The sequence below is a fragment of the Elgaria multicarinata genome, chromosome 16 (assembly GCF_023053635.1).
Source record: "Elgaria multicarinata webbii isolate HBS135686 ecotype San Diego chromosome 16, rElgMul1.1.pri, whole genome shotgun sequence".
NCBI classification, from domain to species: Eukaryota; Metazoa; Chordata; class Lepidosauria; order Squamata; family Anguidae; genus Elgaria; species Elgaria multicarinata.
The window spans coordinates 7,099,805-7,119,894 of record NC_086186.1 but is presented as its reverse complement, the minus strand read 5'-3'; the positions used below and the strand labels follow the sequence as shown (position 1 = coordinate 7,119,894).

At 45.8% G+C, this 20,090-nt stretch overlaps 1 protein-coding gene across 1 annotated transcript in view; it reads right to left on the bottom strand.

Moving 5' to 3' along the window:
• Positions 1-20,090, bottom strand: part of TLN2 (talin 2) — a 119,898-nt gene that overhangs the window by 84,173 nt on the left and 15,635 nt on the right. Inside the window, exons 2-8 of the mRNA XM_063142845.1 lie at positions 19,168-19,339; positions 15,956-16,053; positions 15,549-15,678; positions 14,039-14,191; positions 11,604-11,746; positions 11,220-11,347; positions 3,190-3,253 (exon numbers count right to left, since the gene is read on the bottom strand). Coding sequence (XP_062998915.1) covers positions 3,190-3,253; positions 11,220-11,347; positions 11,604-11,746; positions 14,039-14,191; positions 15,549-15,678; positions 15,956-16,053; positions 19,168-19,303 — 852 coding nt within the window. The 5' untranslated portion in view covers positions 19,304-19,339. The remainder of the gene's footprint in view (positions 1-3,189; positions 3,254-11,219; positions 11,348-11,603; positions 11,747-14,038; positions 14,192-15,548; positions 15,679-15,955; positions 16,054-19,167; positions 19,340-20,090) is intronic.

The following is a 20,090-nucleotide window of genomic DNA, read 5'->3' as shown; positions in this document are numbered from 1 at the left end:
CTGGGGTGCCACCACTGAGAAGGTCCTCTCTCACAAACCCTCTTCAGGTGTTCTGTCCCCAACACCATGAAAAGAAAAGCAGGATGAGCATGTTATGTCACCACCCTCCATTGCACCTGGCCCTGCTGCCTGCCATGAGTTGGGAGGGGGGGCTTTTCTGCTGGTGGAGTGTCCCTGTCGGATTTGGGTCCCCGAGGAAAGAAGCCAGCCCCTCTGCAGCAGATGTGTGCCCTTCTAACTCAATGAAGCTGGAGACAGGGATGCGATGGAATGGGTGGGGTCATTGGCTTGTCCCTGCTCCCCCCACCTCACATGATGGTGATCTGGTGGGTGGCAGGGGAAGAATGACAAAACTAAGCTATAGGGAACCAACTGTTGCTCCAATGCAACCTTCCCCAACTTGATGTCCTCCAGAAGTGTTGGACTGCAACTCCCATGATTCCTAGCTAGCTTGGCTGGGAATCATGGGAATTACAGCCATAAGAACATACGAAGAGCCCTGCTGGATCAGACCAAGGGTCCATCTGGTCCAGCATTCTGTTCACACAGTGGCCAAACAGCTGTTGACAAGGGACCCACAAGCAGTAAACACATCTAGAGGACATCAGGTTGAGGACGGCTGTTCCAATGCATAGCCTCAGCTCCGCTGTCTCCCAGGACTCTTCTCCCCTGCAGTTCTTCTGGGTGGAGTCTCGTACGGTAAGCCGCTCACTTTTCCTGGCTCTTATCCAGGGGGAGCCTTCCTAATCCAAGCCCAGATATGCCCCCATCAAAAGCTCACTCCACATTTCCATTAAGCCCCAACAACTCCACCAATGCCTTTAAAAATAATAATATAATAACCCTCACCTGAAGCCCCTTTGCTTTGCTCTCAATCCGTCCAGATGCCTCTCTGCTTCAAGCTCCCATCTCACTCCATCCACAGGGGGAGCGTCTCGGCCCGCGAATCCATCATCCCTCTACATGCCCCTAAACTCCCTTCCTTCTCATGCGGAGATCAGAGAAGACTCAGCAAAAGATGGTCTGTTTTTCTGTTCTTGAAGGAACGGTATTCCTGCTCCCACCCGACCCCGACGCCAATTAGAAAAACAACAGCTTCCCCTAAATTGCTCTTTTCTTTTCAAAAGCAGACACACACACACACACACACACACACACACACAATATCTGCATGAGTGCATACATGTGTCAGCCTTCATTAATCCCCGGGGCTCCGGCGATATTCCAGGGATGCGATATTTGCATGTGCAATGACATTTTCTCGGTGCTAGCTGGATCGCGCTCGCCTTCTGCCGACAGCTCTTCCTAGAGACGGCTGTGTCAAATTAAACTGACACTGGGCATCTTCCTGTTTGTAACTAACCAAGACGGCTGACGTCTATGGCCATCCAAAGCAGAAAACGTATACATCCAGTGCTATCAGATACACTTCTACCTCTTCTTTCTCCCTCTTCTCTGGGCCTCCAAGGGAATTTAGGCCTAGATCTCACAGAATCCACAAGGCTGTGCTAAACCTATGCTTGGACCATACCACATCAGAGTGCTGGTGATATCTTGCAGGAGTGAGAACACTTCTCACTCCTGCAAGAAAGGGGCCTACAAGGCCATCGAGTCCAACCCCCTGCTCAATGCAGGAATCCACCCTAAAGCATCCCTGACAGATGTGGCATGCCAGTTAGCAATGTGCAGGGAATATACGTTATAGGGTGTCTTTAATCATGTGCACTCACCACCTATAGTCTGAAGGGCTATAGTCCAGGCTATAGTTTTTCTATTTCTTTTTAAAGCTGCTTTGGTGTACAGAAGTGGTTTAATGCTGGTATTTTAGTCTGCTCTATTGGTGCAATCAATTTGTAAAATTGGAATTGTTATACTATGCTCTAAGAACTTTGGGTGATGAATGAATAACAAGTGCTTTAAATCAAGCAAGCAAGCAAGCAAGCAATACATGTTGCTTGAAAAGGGAATCTTCCCCCACCCAAAACCTCCAGACACTTTGAGCCTACATCTTCAACGTCACATTGCACAACAAACACATTGAAAGAAAAAAATCCTGCTTAGCTTAGCCACTCCCACTAGTGGGAGGAGCTCAGTGTGATTGACATTCACTGGCCACGTCTAAAATATGCTTTATTTTAGCTTTCATTTTCTTAATTATGCTCCCCCCACCCCAAAACAAACTGATTCATTGCTTAGCGTCTTTGGATGTTCTGGTCCACTAAGATGAGAAGTACTCAACCTTTTCAACGCTTAGGGCCTACCTTTAGCCAAAAGATACATTTTGGGATTCACGTCTTAAAGTTACGACTAAATATTTCTATGGTGGAAATGCTGCTTCCTGGTTGTGCTTTTATATTATATTTTATATTATGGTTTTATACTGTTGTTTTATACTTTGAATGGTTTTAATTTTTGTGAACCACCCAGAGAGCTTCAGCTATTGGGTGGAATAGAAATGCAATAAATAAATAAATAAACCGCCGAAGCCAGGCTGAGATCTAGTAACGGATCTCACACTTAACATACTTGAGAAAAAGAATGCTTTGGACCAGACGTCTCCACCGTGCTGCCCTCCTGATGGGTTGGACTACAACTCCCACTGTCCCTAGCCAGCATGATCTAGCAGGTACCAGGTTTAGGAAAGCTGTTTTGGATGGACCCAATTGAAGCGGGAAGTCCATCAAAACATCGCCAGCCATATCAGGTCTTGAAAAGCAGAGTGCCTTTAAGTGCTCTACCATACAGATTTTCCTTCACAACCAACAGAATTACGCAGTCTACAAAACACTGGGCATTTGGGTTCCGACAACGAGAAGAGTCTGACGAAGCTATGCAGACAAAATGGACCATGAAGGCCTTTACATAACCATCTCTTCCCCCGCTCATTGTCAAATGTGCTCCTTCTTCCATTCTACATCGCAGCCCAGAACCGCTAAACACATACATCTCTTAAAGAAAATGCACTGAAAAGCAAATATATATAATCTTCCAACCGCACACAAAATTTGAATTAGGATAGCAAGTTTGCCAAAGGGGGGAAAAGGAGAAAAAGCCGTCTGCTTCTTTTACACTTGAGTTAGTGCTAGTTTATTGCTGAAGCGAATGCACAGTGTTATGAAAGCTAAAAACAGAATACTCCATCTCTATATAAAGCTGCGGTGGGTGGGTGGGGAACACCCTCTTAATTACCTGAAATATCCTCTTTTCGGCTCCTCTTTGCTTGATGTATTCTTTGGGAAGGAATTCTTTTAGACTGGAAAAAACAAAGAGCCAGGGTTAATGAAGATCTGATCAGCTTTTCCTCATTTTGAAGCATTCCAATAGAGAGCTAGTGGATGCTAACCATTCGTTCATATGGTTTCCAGGACCTTGCAGTTTTCCTCTTCCCTGATTGGCTAACTGCCTCCCTCACATCCAGAGGTAGCCAATCAGGGAAGTCTACTCAGTTGGGGTGTAAAGCAAGCAGCCAACAGAAATTTTGCATAGCCGGCTCCTCAATTGGCACCGGACCCATCTCTAAATCTTCACCAGCCACGTGAGAAACCCATAGAAATAATTCAGCCTCAATCAGCCAATATGAACTAAATATCCATTTCTGCAGATCTGGTTCTTCCACGGTTTTAATTTATTTTAAAAATACATTAAGTTGCTCTCACACTTAACATACCCAGGGCAGGGCAATCATTCTGCAGAAGTGAGTAAACTTCAATATAATATAAATTAAGAAGGCTTCACTGGAACGATTGCTGTTTTCAGACTCATATGAAATGTTTAGTTTGCTGAACACAATATTTATTTTTAGCACTGGTTTCGTATTGTTCAACTACCATCAACTACTTGTATTTATATGCATTGTTATGTGTTGTTATGTTACGAATAGGAATAACAATGGATACTGATTTATTTTGAAGTGTATTGTTTAAAAACCTTGAAATAAGAAGCTTTAAGCACCACCCCAGATTAAAACTCTGTCTAGATTCTCTGTAAATGTAGCAATAGCAGGACATATCAAGGTAACACACAACTATTAGAATTGCTTGTCCTAACTAAAAGGTGCCACGGAGAATGGCTTTGCATACGCACATTTTGCTCATAGTCACATAGCATGATCAATTCTATACTCTTAAAACTGCATACAAGCTTTGCACAGGTGTATTTCCATTTAGCTTACACCTGATATTTTGGGCTGCATTAATAGAAGTATTGCTTCCAAATCACGTGAGGTACTGGTTCCTCTCTATTCGGCCCTGGTTAGGCCTCATCTAGAGTATTGCGTCCAGTTCTGGGCTCCACAATTCAAGAAGGACGCAGACAAGCTGGAATATGTTCAGAGGAGGGCAACCAGGATGATCAGGGGTCTGGAAACAAAGCCCTATGAAGAGAGACTGAAAGAACTGGGCATGTTTAGCCTGGAGAAGAGAAGATTGAGGAGAGATGTGATAGCACTCTTCAAATACTTAAAAGGTTGTCACACAGAGGAGGGCCAGGATCTCTTCTCGATCCTCCCAGAGTGCAGGACACGGAATAATGGGCTCAAGTTAAAGGAAGCCAGATTCCAGCTGGACATCAGGAAAAACTTCCTGACTGTTAGAGCAGTACGACAATGGAACCAGTTACCTGGTGAGGTTGTGGGCTCTCCCACACTAGAGGCCTTCAAGAGGCAGCTGGACAAGCATCTGTCGGGGATGTTTTAGGGTGGATTCCTGCATTGAGCAGGGGGTTGGACTTGATGGCCTTGATGGCCTTCCAACTCTGCTATTCTATGATTCTATGATGTAAGACTAGATGAGATTTCAGGTGATGGTTTGGAACAACAAGTTACAATATATGCATTTCATCAGTGGCACCGAGGTTGCATGATTCCTTTTCAAGACAGGTTCCACTGTTTTTCTTTTGTGGCTGGCCTTCACACATTTGGCAAATGTGGGTTCCCACAGTTTTGGCACTACCACCAAAAGAGTCCCATCTCTTGTCCCTGCCTGCCTGGCGCCATGTAACAACAGGGTGGAGAGCCACTGACAATCTCAGAGTTTGGTTAGGTTGATAAGGGAGAACTTGGTTCTTGAAGTGACCTAATCCTGTGCCATTGAGGTCCTTAAAATACCTGATGGAACGCCTCTCCCAACCTGAACATACTTGGACACTATGATCAACATCTGGGCAACCTCTCTGAGTGTCACCTCCAGGGGAAGCTTGGAAGGTGCTGACAAGGGCCTTATCAGTGGTGGCCCCCTGCCGATGGAATGAGCTCCCCACTAAGGCCCTTCTGACGCCAACAGGCCTTCCTGATGCCAACTCCAGGAAAAGTCCACCCCCTACCCTCAGGCATTTAATGGTATACAATCAGGCATCTATGTCTGCTCTTTTAGAACAGGACTATTAAGGCAAAAAATTAAATTGTTTTTAGCTATTTACATTGTTTTTAACTTTTCTATGTTAAAAGTTTTAGACATGTATGGGTGATAACTTTCTCCTACAGAAAGTGGTGGAAGGAACTAGAGGGTCAGCAATCCTTGACTTGTTATTGACCAATAGGGATGACTTAGTGGATAAAGTGGCAGTTACGGGAACTCTGGGGGAAAGTGACCACGTCATACTTGAATTCTTGATTATGAAGGAGACAAAAGTCGAGCGTAGCCATACACGTACTCTGGATTTTAGGAAAGCTGATTTTAATAAACTCAGAACTATAATAAGTAAGGTCCCGTGGCAAGGGAGCCTAAAAAGAAAAGGAGTGCAGGATGGGTGGGAGTATCTAAAAAATGAAATTTTAAAGGCACAGTTACAAACAATTCCAACAAGGAGAAAAGATAGAAGACAACAGAGGAAACCAATGTGGCTCCACAAAAAGCTTATTGATGAACTGAAAACAAAAAGGGATACATATAGGAAGTGGAAGGAAGGCCAGGCTACAAAAGAAGAGTACAGACAAGTGGCGCAGAAGTGCCGAAATGGCGTCAGGAAGGCTAAAGCTGTGAATGAGCTGAGATTAGCGAGGGATGCTAAAAGCAATAAAAAGGCTTTCTTCAGATACGTGAGTAGTAAAAGACAGAGGAAAGAAATGGTGGTTCAACTGCTTAATGAGGATGGCAAATTGATAACAGACGACAAACAAAAGGCTGAAGTGCTCAATTCCTACTTTGCCTCGGTCTTCTCCCAAAAGCGGATCTATGACCCCCCTGGAAAAAGTGAAGCAGAAGTTGAGGGGGCAGGATTGCAGTTTGAGATTGATAAACAAATGGTCAAAGAACACCTAATTTCCTTGAATGAGTTCAAATCCCCAGGGCCCGATGAACTGCATCCAAGAGTAATGAAGGAGCTAGCGGAAGAACTCTCAGAACCTTTGTCTATTATCTTTGCAAAATCATGGAAGACGGGTGAGGTGCCGGACGACTGGAGGAGGGCTAACGTTGTCCCTATCTTCAAAAAGGGCAAAAAGGAGGAACCTGGGAACTACAGACCAGTCAGCCTGACATCCATCCCTGGGAAAATTCTGGAGCAGATTATAAAGAAGTCAATCTGTAAACACCTTGAAATCAATGCAGTGATTACTAGAAGCCAACATGGATTTGTCAGGAACAAATCCTGTCAGACTAATTTGATCTCATTTTTTGATAGGATAACCTCCCTTGTGGACTGTGGGAATGCTGTGGATGTCATATATCTTGACTTCAGCAAAGCTTTTGACAAAGTACCACATGACATTCTGATTAACAAACTAGCTAAAAGTGGGCTAGATGGAACAACTATTAGGTGGATCCACAGTTGGCTACAGAATCGGACTCAAAGAGTACTTATCAATGGAACCTTCTCAAACTGGGGAGAGGCAACGAGTGGGGTGCCGCAGGGCTCAGTCCTGGGCCCAGTGCTCTTCAACATTTTTATTAATGATTTGGACGAGGAGGTGCAGGGAACGCTGATCAAATTTGCAGATGACACCAAATTGGGTGGGATAGCTAATACCCTGGAAGACAGAAACAAACTTCAAAGTGATCTTGATAGGCTGGAGTGCTGGGCTGAAAACAACAGAATGAAATTTAATAGGGATAAATGCCAAGTTCTACATTTAGGGAATAGAAACCAAATGCACAGTTACAAGATGGGGGACACTTGGCTCAGCAATACTACAAATGAGAAAGATCTTGGAATTGTTGTAGATCACAAGCTGAATATGAGCCAACAGTGCGATATGGCTGCAAGAAAGGCAAATGCTATTTTGGGCTGCATTAATAGAAGTATAGCTTCCAAATCACGTGAGGTACTGGTTCCTCTCTATTCGGCCCTGGTTAGGCCTCATCTAGAGTATTGCGTCCAGTTCTGGGCTCCACAATTCAAGAAGGACGCAGACAAGCTGGAGCGTGTTCAGAAGAGGGCAACGAGGATGATCAGAGGTCTAGAAACAAAGCCCTATGAAGAGAGACTGAAAGAACTGGGCATGTTTAGCCTGGAGAAGAGAAGATTGAGGGGAGACATGATAGCACTCTTCAAATACTTAAAAGGTTGTCACACAGAGGAGGGCCAGGATCTCTTCTCGATTCTCCCAGAGTGCAGGACACGGAATAACGGGCTCAAGTTAAAGGAAGCCAGATTCCGGCTGGACATCAGGAAAAACGTCCTGACTGTTAGAGCAGTGCGACAGTGGAATCAGCTACCTAGGGAGGTTGTGGGCTCTCCCACACTAGAGGCATTCAAGAGGCAGCTGGACAACCATCTGTCAGGGATGCTTTAGGGTGGATTCCTGCATTGAGCAGGGGGTTGGACTCGATGGCCTTGTAGGCCCCTTCCAACTCTGCTATTCTATGATTCTATGATTCTATGACAATTTTTGTTATGCTGTATTTTTACAAATGGTTGTAAACCACCCAGAGAGCTTTGGATATGGGGTGTTATAAGAATGAAATGAAATGAACAGAATCACTGTTGTCGTCGTCGTCGTCGTCGTCGTCATCATCATCATCTTCCACCAGAACAACTCTGGGTTTGCCACTGAGTTCACTCAACAGTGAGTTCCGGTCAATACTAGCTCTATGACAACTGCATCTGTACAATGCATGGAATACCCAAATGATGCCTCCCTTCCACTAATTATCATGGGGTACAATTCACTCAGTGCCAGCTCCAGTTTTGGGGGAGCCCCACGGGCCCTCGCTCTCAGTGAGTCCACCTTCTCACCACCATTGTCACCAGCCGCTCTTGATCTTCCTCTTTCTCATCATTTCTGCCACAGAAGGCCAATGAGCAAGGAGGCCATGGCATTTCCTACTCCTGCTGCTCACCACTGCTGGTGCCTGGGCCAGAGCAACAGGCAGGTGAACAAGCAGGTTGCAATGGGGAGGAGGAGAAGGAGGAGCAGGTCCAGGGGGCTCTTTCTAGTGGGCCCCTGCTGCGTATGGACTCTTGGCAGCTGCCCTACCATGCCTATCCTTGTTCCTTGCCCTGAATCCACTAAGAAGGTCTCCTGTACAAGCTCCATTGATAAGAAGGTGAGCTGAACAACAGCATGGAATTATAGAATGAGCAACTGCAACAAATAGATATTGGAAAACAAATTCCCCCGACATACAACTCCCATCACGGTGGAGCTGTGGCAAGCAGACGTAAGTGTAGATATTTGCATAGAACTGGCAAAGAACTTGCACGAAAGGGGCCTTTCTTAATGCCCTCTCTTGTTTTGTCCCCTTAGCTCAAGGTTTCAGTCCTTATTGTTCATGCTGCAAAGGGATGTCAGCAATCCAGGGAGACGCCTTTATTAAGGCTAACAGCTCAGCCGAAAAGCACAATGAACGTCTTCTGTTCCTTTGGAAGGGAATGGTGAGGCGCCAACGCTCTCCTTCAGAAGAGACCCCGTCCAATTAAAGTGAAATCATTCATAAGGAGTGGTGGTGGGGGAAGGAAAGGCAAAAGCCCCAGAGAAATCATCCATGAGCTCTTTTTAATTTGAACTCCGAGCAGAACGCTTACTCAGCTGAAGGGGGAAAAAACCACTCCTCTCCTTCGAGAGATGCAAATACGCCATTATTATTATTATTATTATTATTATTATTATTATATCACCTCATTTAAACGTTGCAGAATTGCTTTGCAAAGCAGGATGATGACGACAGCAAACGTTTTTACAGAAAACCTTCAGAAACTGGATCTACCAAAATCCACCCACACTAACATCCAGAAAGCAGCCATACTTAAAACATGCACGATAGTAAGGACATTCCAGAATCAGTAAAAGGCAGCATGACTTGGCAAAGCCCATCATGTCTCTATAAAAAAAACCCACGAGTGAGAAAAGAGAAATGATGATGATGATGATGAAGATGATAATAATAATAATAATAATAATAATAATAATAATAATAATAAATCTACAGTATCAGTGTTGTTCTCTGCTGTATTTGAGTGGATTTTTAACATCCGTATTGTTCCCAACCACTGTGAGATTGCAGCTAAGCTGAGAGGAAACAGGGACTTTTGGAGAGGTGGTGGTACAGATGATGTCAGCATCCCTGCTAATCGAAAAGTGCTGGTGCTGTATCCTTACGAACTCTGTTTCTACACCGCCAGTAGTGGCCTTGTATTCCCCTTCGCCCTCGCCTTTTCCTCCTGCTCTGTTCTGTCACTTTTTAAATCCAACTCTGGGTGATGCTGCCAACGGCAGCAACTGACCCAAATACCTTTGTGTTCCTGCTGGGGATGGTAGGACATTTAGTCCCAGTGCCCTCATTGATGGACAAGGACACTCCACTGAGGTGATAGATCCCCAGTAACTATCCTGAGAACATAAGGAGAGCCCAGACCAAGGGTCCATCTAGTCCAGTATTCTGCTCACACAGAGGCCGACCAGCTGTCGATGGGAAACCCACAAGCAAGGACATGAGTGCAACAGCACCCTCCCACCCATCTTCCCTGGCAACTGGGGCACATGGGCTTACTGCCTCCGACACTGGAGGTAGCACAAAACCATGAGGATTAGTAGCCATGGGTAGCCTTCTTCTCCATGAATTTATCCAACCCCCTTTCAAAGCCTCCCAAAGTGGTGGCCATTGCTACGTCTTGTGGTAGCAAATTCCATCTGCAGGTAGGGCTGAGAAGAGGCCTCTGTGAAACTCCAGAGAGCCACGGATAGTCAGTGTTGACAGTACTGAGCTAGGTGGACGCAGGCTCTGACTTCTTTAGGATATCTTCCTATTTTCTATGGAGGCGTTGGCAGTGGTGGGGCAGGTCAAGAGAGTCCTATTTGACTGGCACCTGCCTGAGAATCATTGGACAGGGATGCTCATGGACAGGTGGGTGGGTTCATTTTTACAAGTTCCCCTCTTCGATAACTTGCACCATCCCCACTTGACTGTTTTCTTCTGGGGGTGGGCCGACACTGACTAGGCTCAGATCACTGCTAGGTTTCACTGCTCATCCCACAGCCACTTACTCTCAATTCTGCTGCGAGAACGGCGTTTGCTTCTGGGAAATGAAGACGGACGGGATTTTAAAATTAAGATCAAATTGAATCATTGAGGCTCTCCAAAGAAGATAACATTTCGACATGGGAAATCACATCATTCCGCCTTAGAGCAGGACAGACAACGACAATATGCAACCACGGCTGTCAGGTGGGAAAATAAAGGCAAAACTAACCAACCCTTCAGGAAAATGAGGTCTGTTATGCAATTGTTATACAACCCATTTGGGAAGTGGGGGGAGAGGGGAATGCGAGGATAACAAATGCACGAGCCGTTCTGAAGCACTATTTTTGTAACGCTTCTACGAAAGCTTGAGGGATGAAGCAGCAGCCAAAAGTAAGCAGGAAGGAAAAGAAGAGTATGCAACAGAGAAGAGTCCTAGTCCACCTCTCTGGCCCTGCTGTGCTAGACTTTGACTTAGGGGGACAATGTTTCCAAAGGGGACCTTTCAAAAGGGCCTCTGATCTGAAGTGGTACAGTCCTCTCCACCATCCCTACCACCTCTCATTTGGCTGGATGTGTTAAGTTTATCCTGAGAGAGCATGCTTCAAGGGAGGATGGACAACGGTAGACTTTGGCCAAACTCTTGCTCTGGGAATCTTGGCCACTATTACTGGTCTCCTCAATGGGAAACCCTGGATTTGCTTCTTGAAGACCCCCTTGGGCTCCCCAGAAGGCAGCTTGAAGAACCCCAGGCTAGAAGGGTTTCCCAGACAGGTCACACGGCTCATGCTCAACTCAAAGCGCCAGAGCTTTGGGGTGACTTACTCTAAAAAGCCAGGCTTATGCTTGTGCTCCACGTGAGGTCCAAATTGGATCTGAGCTTGGAAGCCTCCAAATTCACATGCCTTCTCAAAGGAGACAGGATGGGAACCATTCAGAATGTCATCGCGGGCCTGAAAAGCAAGTAAGAAAGAGGCCGTGTCATGCCAATAAGTGGCTGCATGTTCACTCCCGACGTTGAACTAGGATGGCCCACATTTTCAGGATGTTGCCCTCCTCTAGTGCTCCACACACATGTGTGAAACATAGCCCAGAGGCTCCCTTCATTTCTGAAGCTCCGACATTTATATTATGAAGGGGTCCAGGATAGCTGGTAAGAAAACAGGATTTGCCCTGGAGAGAGATGTCTCCATCCCAGCTTTAGCATACCTGGACATACAGTAGGTTGAGTTGAACTGGGTCTCTCGAGTCTACGTTCTGGTCCGAATAGAAGAACTTGCGTCTCAGCAACAACGTCTCGTTCTCGTCTACTCCTTGCTCCCGAAATGTCCGACTGTGATCCAACCAGTTTACTAAGGACATAACACCCCCCCCAAAAAACCATGCACATTACTAGCTCAATGGTAGGCCATCTGTTTTGCGTGCAGATGGTCTCAGGTCCCAATCCTTGCATGTCCAGGTAAAAGGATCAGATAGATGGTGCAGGGCTGCTCCCTACCTGAGACCCAGGAGAGCCACCACCAGTCAGAGGAGAAAACACTGGATGAGATGGACCTGTAGCCCGACCTTAGGGCAGTTTTCCATGTTCCTTAAAAAGTGCTTAATTGTTATCGCAAACAACGTGCAGCTAGTTTTGACCTTTGCAGAATTTGGCACTCTTTTATTCATCAAGTGCACAGCTCACGCCAAATTAAAGTGAAATAGCACCTGCGGTGCTTGAGGGGAAATTTTTTCCTGAAGCATTATGCTTGCTGTAACCTCGGATCATTTTGTTGTTGTCGTTCCTACGCGTGCTTTTGATTTTTTAACTGACAAGATTCCTACAAGCCTGCGGCAGAGGTGAAGCCAGGATAGATGTATGAAAAAAATAAAATCCCCCCGCCAAGTCGTGCACCGTGAACCTTCAACTTGGATCGCTGTCGAAGTTTCGGAACAAAGCAAGCATTGTTTTCACTTCCTTTGCAAGCCCTATTGATATTGCGTTCTGCAGATTTCAGCAGACAAAAACAGTGGACTGCACTGACCTCCAGCATCCAAGGTAAAGAGAGAGAGGGAGGGAGAGAGAGAGAGGGAGAGAGAGAAGAGAGAGAGAGAGAGAGAGGAGAGCAATTTCATATCTAAATAGCATTCCTTAAGCTATTGAGTGAGGTAGCCAGCAGTGTCCCCGGCTGGTTAAAAGCCAATTCTAGCAAGGAGGAGGTAGGCGAAAAGGGGGGGGGGGTTAGAGAGAATATGTGTAGCTGTTGCCAAGCAACGAACGAAGGTTCATATCCTTGTACGGCACACATTTAATCAACTCAAGAAGAAGGCTTGTGAAACTGGATTGGTGCATTCCTATAGCCATGCATTGAATGGGTAGGGAACAGACACCGCTGCCACCTTTATTACCCCTGTTTATCTACCCTGTTTCCAAGTACAGCCGATAGCTGAAAAGGTAACTAATTCAGACTGCAAATCTCCAGTTTGAGACTGGGGCCTTAGTGAGGCCTACCTGGTATCACACGACGGAGGGGTGAAGATCTTGCGATATTTTTATCGCAAGATCTCCCTCTATTTACATGCGGTGCGCGATGACCTCGGAGGGAGAGGATGTCGCGGCCGCCATTTTATTTTAAAAAAAAAAAAAACAGAAGGTAGGATACTCCAGGAAATAAAGCCAGACTGCTCACTTGAGGGAATGGTATTAAAGGCAAAACTGAAGTACTTTGGCCACATAATGAGAAGACAGGATACCCTGGAGAAGAGGCTGATGCTAGGGAAAGTGGAAGGCAAAAGGAAGAGAGGCCGACCAAGGGCAAGATGGATGGAGGATATTCTGGAGGTGACAGACTTGACCTTGGGGAAGCTGGGGGTGGCGACAGCTGACAGAAAGCTCTGGCGTGGGCTGGTCCGTGAAGTCACGAAGAGTCGGAAACGACTGAACGAATAAACAACGAATAAACAACAAAGGATTTTTTTTTTAAAAAAAATAATAATTCCCCTGCTCCCCCATCCCACCCCTGATGGGTGCAGAGCTCCCGAGGAGCTAAGCAGCCCATGCGCAGTTCCCGGCTCCTCATGAGTAACCACAAGGAGCCGGGACAAACCGTGATGCCCGGCCACACATTCCTCAGGATCAGCCCATGACTGTGGAAAAACCAGGCTCAATGAGTAGGGCGAGATCCTGGAGCAAGGGAAGGATCATCATTTCCTGCTCCTGGGACCCCCTGTGCATCATGTGAACGCACAGGGACGATCCTGGCGGTCGCCTCGGGATATCGCCCTGTCTAGCTATGGCCTCGGTCAATCTAAACGGTGGACCTCATGGTCACGATACCTACCCATATCTTTAGACTCTTCCATTTCTTCCCCCAGCCTCTGCTTTCTTTTGGTTTGCAAGCTCCTTGGGGCAGAGACCTAGAGATTACGTAGTGGCAAAGTAGGAAAGGAAACGCCCTTCATATACTACTCAGATCTCAATACTGGATACAGCAGATTAACACCCTTGTGTAGAAAATCTTCACACAGCATGTGTTTTTAGAGGCTGTTTTGTGTATGTCGGCACTATTGTTAACTCACCCCCATTTTCGGACACTATGACCACTTTGGTTTTATATATACTATTTATCCTCGAAAATACTTTTGTTGTGGGAGACACTACTCACAGTCATCATCTGTATGCAACTTTGCCTTTAATTTCTCCATTTTTTTCTCATCCCGTAACAGCGTTCGATCTTTCTTCAGCGTCCCTGTGCCCTCCTCTTTTTTTTCTTCAGTGGTCTCCTGGATTAAGGAGTATTCTTCATAATTGGTTATTCCTAGAATTGCAAGAACAAAGCAAAGCCAATACACTAAGCAGCAGGAATTTCAGGGAAGAAAAAGCCCCCATACACACCAGCTCCCCCTGCTGACACTTAAAAGAAAACACACACGCGCACAGTGTACCTTAGTACACTTTAGTGCTGTAAAATAACCTACAATGAGTGTTTAAATTCGGACTGGGAGGTGCGACGCTGGAAATTCCATTCAGTTTCAGCTTGACAGAACTCTGCAGTGTTTCTGTTCCAGTAAATGGTGGTGAACTGTCGTGGATTTTTTTCCCTTCTGATTCCAGAAATGCTTTACACATTTGTTCAGATTCTGCCATTTGTGCAAATGGTAATTTATGCGAATTGGATTTGTGTGTGTGTGTGTGTGTGTGTGTGTGTGTGTGAGTGGGTGGGTGTGAATCTTGTAATTTGTGGAAATAGGGTGGTGGTGGTGGTGATGGTGGTGGTGGTGGTGGTGGTGGTGGTTATTATTATTATTATTATTATAAAAATCCCCTGGTCTTTTGCTAGTGCACAAAAGCACAGATTCGGCTAACAGATATGTGTAGTCTTGCTTTGTCAATTTCCTTGTATCTTTCAGCTGTCAACAGGCCCAGCGAAATGGAGAAGGCAAACATACAAGGACACCGACATGGCGAGACTGCATATAGCATAATTTGTGCACAGTTGCAAAGGATTGGGGTGGGGTGGGAAATAACAGTAAGACAATGGCGGAACCCATTTGTACAATTCAGAAATACCAACAAAATTGTGACTGAAGTAAGTATACCAAAGGTGGGGCAATATCTCCCACTTGGCAGTGTAATCCTCTGACTATTATGTGTTGAGCTGACACTTTCCCAAGTCTCCAACAAGTTGAGAAAGGGGAATTATCGGACTCCCTGCCCTTTTTGCTGCTCCTTCTCAGAGTAGTTACTCCCATTGTGCAAATTTCCCCTTCTTTCACTGCCAGCCTCTAAATTTGCACAATCAATGATAAAGACAATGGCCAATTACCAAAAATGAGAAAGTGGAGCACAAGTAATACATCTGTCCTGTTCATGACCATCTGCTTCCATCTCACCCAGGTGTTCAGATGCTGATGGTCAATGCCTACAGCTCGGATCGGAAACTCCACCTTTGGAAGAGCCCTTTTTGAGAAAGGGGGTCAGGTCCCAGCCTCCACCCTTGGCCAGCAAGCCTTATAGCCATAGAAGCCACTCGCATGGCACCCTTCTTGGTAACTACAGGGCCAGGCAGTCGAGGGCCAGATTTTGTCTGGGGGATGCCAGTTGCGATCCCTCCTGATGTAGAACATGTGGAAACCTATAACAGAGAATGGGATAACCATTGCCTTGAAACATACCTATCCGGCTGCAAATGGTGACCAACAATTCCCCAACAGTTTTCGAGTCGTCCACCATCACCGTCTTCACCGAACCATCCAGCATCCGTATCTTCTGCGGTCTTTGTTTCTTTTTGTATTCCAAAATATCCTAGGAAGCAAGGCAGAGGGATATTTCATGGGCTGTAGACGGATCAGACACAGACACTGAGGTTCAGTAACAGCGCCCCCCGCTGGAGTGCAGGACCTTGACCGTGGCTACCCTTGTCGTGGGTCCTGTGTTTGCCTCATGGCAACTGGGATTCAGTGGTGGACCACCTCGAACATGAAGGCTCCATCTGGCCATCAAGCCCAAAGAACTCTTGATGGATCTCTCCTTCTCCATAAACTGGAAATATTGAAGAGGAATTCATAGATCTTGGCCGTACCCCATTCCGCAACATGTAGTAATCCAGGGTCCTCCCAGCTTCCAGCCAAATGCCTTTCCGTGGATCTTCGTCGGACAGGAATAGCCCATAGTCAGAGGCTGAGAAACCAAGAAAGAAGAGACGGGAATTGAGTGCCTGTACAGCCTCCTTTCCTGAAGGTCTATTCCAAATGAAGTTTTCCACCCAACCAGAGAACAACAGAGTGGTCCCCTTGACTCTTGTCTCTGCCATCTTGGCCCTTTCCCTTAGCCTTGTGGCTCTCCTCTGCCCTCCTATTCCTTTCTCTTCTTCACTTTCTTCTATAATTGGCTCACTTAACAGTCATAAGAACATAGAAAGAGCCCTGCTGGGTCAGACCAAGGGTCCATCTAATCCAGCATTCTGTTCACACAGTGGCCAACCAGCTGGCAACCACGAACGCACAAGCAGGACAAGAGTGCAACAGCACCCTTGCACCCATGTTCCCCAGCAAGTGGTGTACATACACTGACTGCCTTTAATACTGACAGTAGCATGTAGCCATCAGGAGTGGTAGCCATTGATTGCCTCCTCCTCCAGTCAATATGGTTCAAAGCTCACGGTGCTTGGAACATTATTGGTTTTAGGTGGGAGCAAGGAAAGTTTAATGTTGTGAATATAAAAGGGAGGCAACTAAAAAGTTATTATTTTTTAAACGGGGGGGGGGGGGGGAATCAAGGAACTCCAAGGGCTGACGAATTAGCTACGTTAGCACACTAAAGATCAGGATTGTTAATATTCCTGTAACAAGCGTCCTTGTCTTCCAATGGTGCAAGGGATCAATATTGCAGGAAAACGCCCCAGCCAAAGAAAATTATGCAGAAGAGCGGCAGGAGGCCGGGCCGCCTGAAGGCCACAGCGATGTCACTGCGGAAGCCGCGGGGGACCAAGACCGAAACGGCAGCACCGAGAGGCAATGCTCCAATGACAGCACTTTAATCACTCAGTGCTAATTAATGAAGGCAGTGCTCGAAAGTAATGAACCAAATAATACAAAGTAGTTTAAAGCTAATGCTTCCACTCCATCAGTGTCTATTATATTAAGTCAGCAGCTCAGACGACGCCCCCCGGAGCCTGTTCGCGATGGAAGGGGCTTAAAGCGTAGAGCAGAAATTCCAGGCTCAAATTCTAGGCTCCCGGGGTGAGCATCCATCAGCTCCGAAGCTACACTGCCAATCAATTTCCCATCTCATCTGCATTGCTAATCTTGAATTTCAACTGGCCATCTGATAGAGCATGGATGCAAAGAGTGAGCAATTGGTTAGCCTAAAATAATCCTGAATTCAAGATTTCCTGGTAAACTTTTGCCCAGGAAAAAAACATAATTTCACAGCTGGTTCTCCAAATGAGAACTTTTGGTTCTCCAATGAGTAGCACATAAAGTAGGAACAGAAGAAGAGCCCAGTTGGATCAAACCAAGGGGCCATTTAGTCCAGCATTCTGTTCACACAGTAATATCCAAAACATGAATTAAAAACAACCAGACAGAATGGTAATAGCAAAAATCCTATAATGCATAAGAAATAATCCATACTATAAATTCATGGAGAACATGTGTCCCTCCAGAGGTTGGTGAACTGCAACCCCCAGCATTGAGCAGGGGGTTGGACTTGATGGCCTTATAGGCCCCATCCAACTCTACTATTCTATGATTCTATCATCCAATCAACTATTGCCAGCATAGCCAATGGTGAAGGATATTGGGAATTATAGTCTGATAATATCTGCTCTAGATCAACTACAAACACACACAGACATACACAAACACATATGCAAGTTTATTCTGAATTTTTCACAATCAGCTTTGCCTTCTGTTGGAAACCGGCGAGGTGATATTTGCCCTGTCCTGGATGGGGTTGCACTCTCCCTAAAGGATCGGGTCCGTAGTTTGGGGGTGCTCTTGGATCCAGAACTGTCACTTGAGGCACAGGTGAACTCAGTGGCAAAGAGCACCTTTTATCAGCTTAGGCTGATATACCAACTGCGCCCTTATCTGGACAGAGATAGCCTAGCTACAGTGATCCATGCTCTGATAACCTCTTGTTTGGATTACTGCAATGCGTTATACGTGGGGCTGCCTTTGAAAACGGTCCGGAAGCTTCAGCAGCCCGTTCACTAACAGGGACTGGCCGGCGAGATCACATTACACCAGTCCTTCCACAACTTCATTGGCTGCCAGTCCAGGTCCGGGCCCGATTCAAAGTGCTGGTATTAACATTCAAAGCCCTAAATGGCTTGGGGCCAGGTTATTTGAAGGAATGCCTCCTCCCATATGTGCCTGCCTGGACCTTAAGATCATCCACAGGGGTCCTTCTCCGTGAGCCCCTGCCGAAGGAAGTGAGGCAGGTGGCTACTAGGAGGAGGGCCTTCTCTGCTGTGGCACCCCGGCTGTGGAATGAGCTCCCCAGAGAGGTTCGCTTGGCACCTACATTGTTTTCCTTTCGTCACCAGCTGAAGACCTTTTTATTTTCTCAGTATTTTAACACCTAATTTAACTTAAATTTAAACTCTACTGTTTTAATTTCATATTTTAACCTATATCAATTTTTGCTGTGTGGTTTTATCCTAGTCATGCTTTTTATACTGTATTTTGTATTTGTGTTTTTAAATTGTTGGTTGTTTTATTATGCTCTTCATGGTTTTAATTTTTGTGAACCGCCCAGAGAGCTTCGGCTATTGGGTGGTACAGAAATGAAATAAATAAATAAAACCAGCATAGGGCAATTTTTCACAGCTGGAGAGTGCAAAATGCCCCGAAAGTGATAAACTGTTATGGGGAGGTGGATATCAAAGAGAAGTTGCATCAATCCGGGCAACAATGATCAAATAAAACAGCAGCACAGAAAGACAGGGAATTCCAAAATGGCGGACAGTTGCCTGTCATAAGACCGAGAATGCCTAGGCAACGTTATACAGGTGTATGCTCATAAGGAAGGTCTCTCTGCAGTAGGGGTGGGCAATTTGAGGTCCTCCAGATTTTTTGGCCTACTGCTCCCATCAACCCTAACCAGCATAACCAATGGAGGCAAGAACATCTGGAAGACCACAAGTTACCCACCACTGCTCTGCATGGATCTATTTGATCACCTTTGTTTCCTTGTGACAGAAGAGGTGATGACAATTCAAAGATGGAAGGTTCCAGATGATGGTTTAGGGAAACCAGCATCGAATACAGGGTTTTCTCCAAGACTCACCTTGCCCCATTTGAGCCTCTGGCACTCGCTCGCGAATAACACGGCATGCGTCGTACACCGCCGTGGAGGGCTCGAATTGCATCGTCTTGACCACATTGCAATGGCGGACGCAGATCTTCAATGACAATGCAACCATGTTGTTGGATCGCGTGCAGGCTTCCCTTTATGTTACCTTAACAAAAAAGAAAAGAAAACGCTGGATTTTTGTTTTTAAAAACCCTGCCCCTTTGGCAGCTAAACTAAACCTTCCATTGTAGCATTTTCCAGCTGCTAACACCAGATTTGGCCAGAAGTTGGAGATTACATAAAGATCCAACAATGTCAACAGATGCATTCTAGGGCCCAAGAGACTTTAGAGCTGGTCATATCGCTTCTCAGTGGATCAGCCCTTTCGTATTCCTCCTTCTGCCTCAAGATGTTGTGAACAGCCCGGAGAGCTTGGGTGGTATAGAAATCAATCAATCAATAAAATGACTCAATGAGAGGGGGGCAAAGGACCTGATCCATCCAGGGAGAAGTGCAGCAGGCTCAGATACATCCTCAACACAGGCATTGGGAATGACCTGCCAGTTGAAACGCGCCTGCTGATTTCTTTGAATATCTTTAAGCAGGCATTACAGACTCTCTTATTCTGGCAGGCCTTGCCTTTTTAGAATGTTATTGCTGACCATTATATATTGTTTTTAGGCTGTATGGTTTTAGTATCTGTTAAAGTTGTTTTTAACATTTTTATGCAGCCTATGGTATTTCATTAGGGTGACCATATGAAAAGGAGGACAGGGCTGCTGTATCTTTAACAGGTGCATAGAAAAGGGAATTTCAGCAGGTGTCATTTGTATATATGAAGAACCTGGTGAAACGCCCTCTTCATCACCACAGTTAAAGCTGCAGGAGCTATACTAGAGTGACCAGATTTAAAAGAG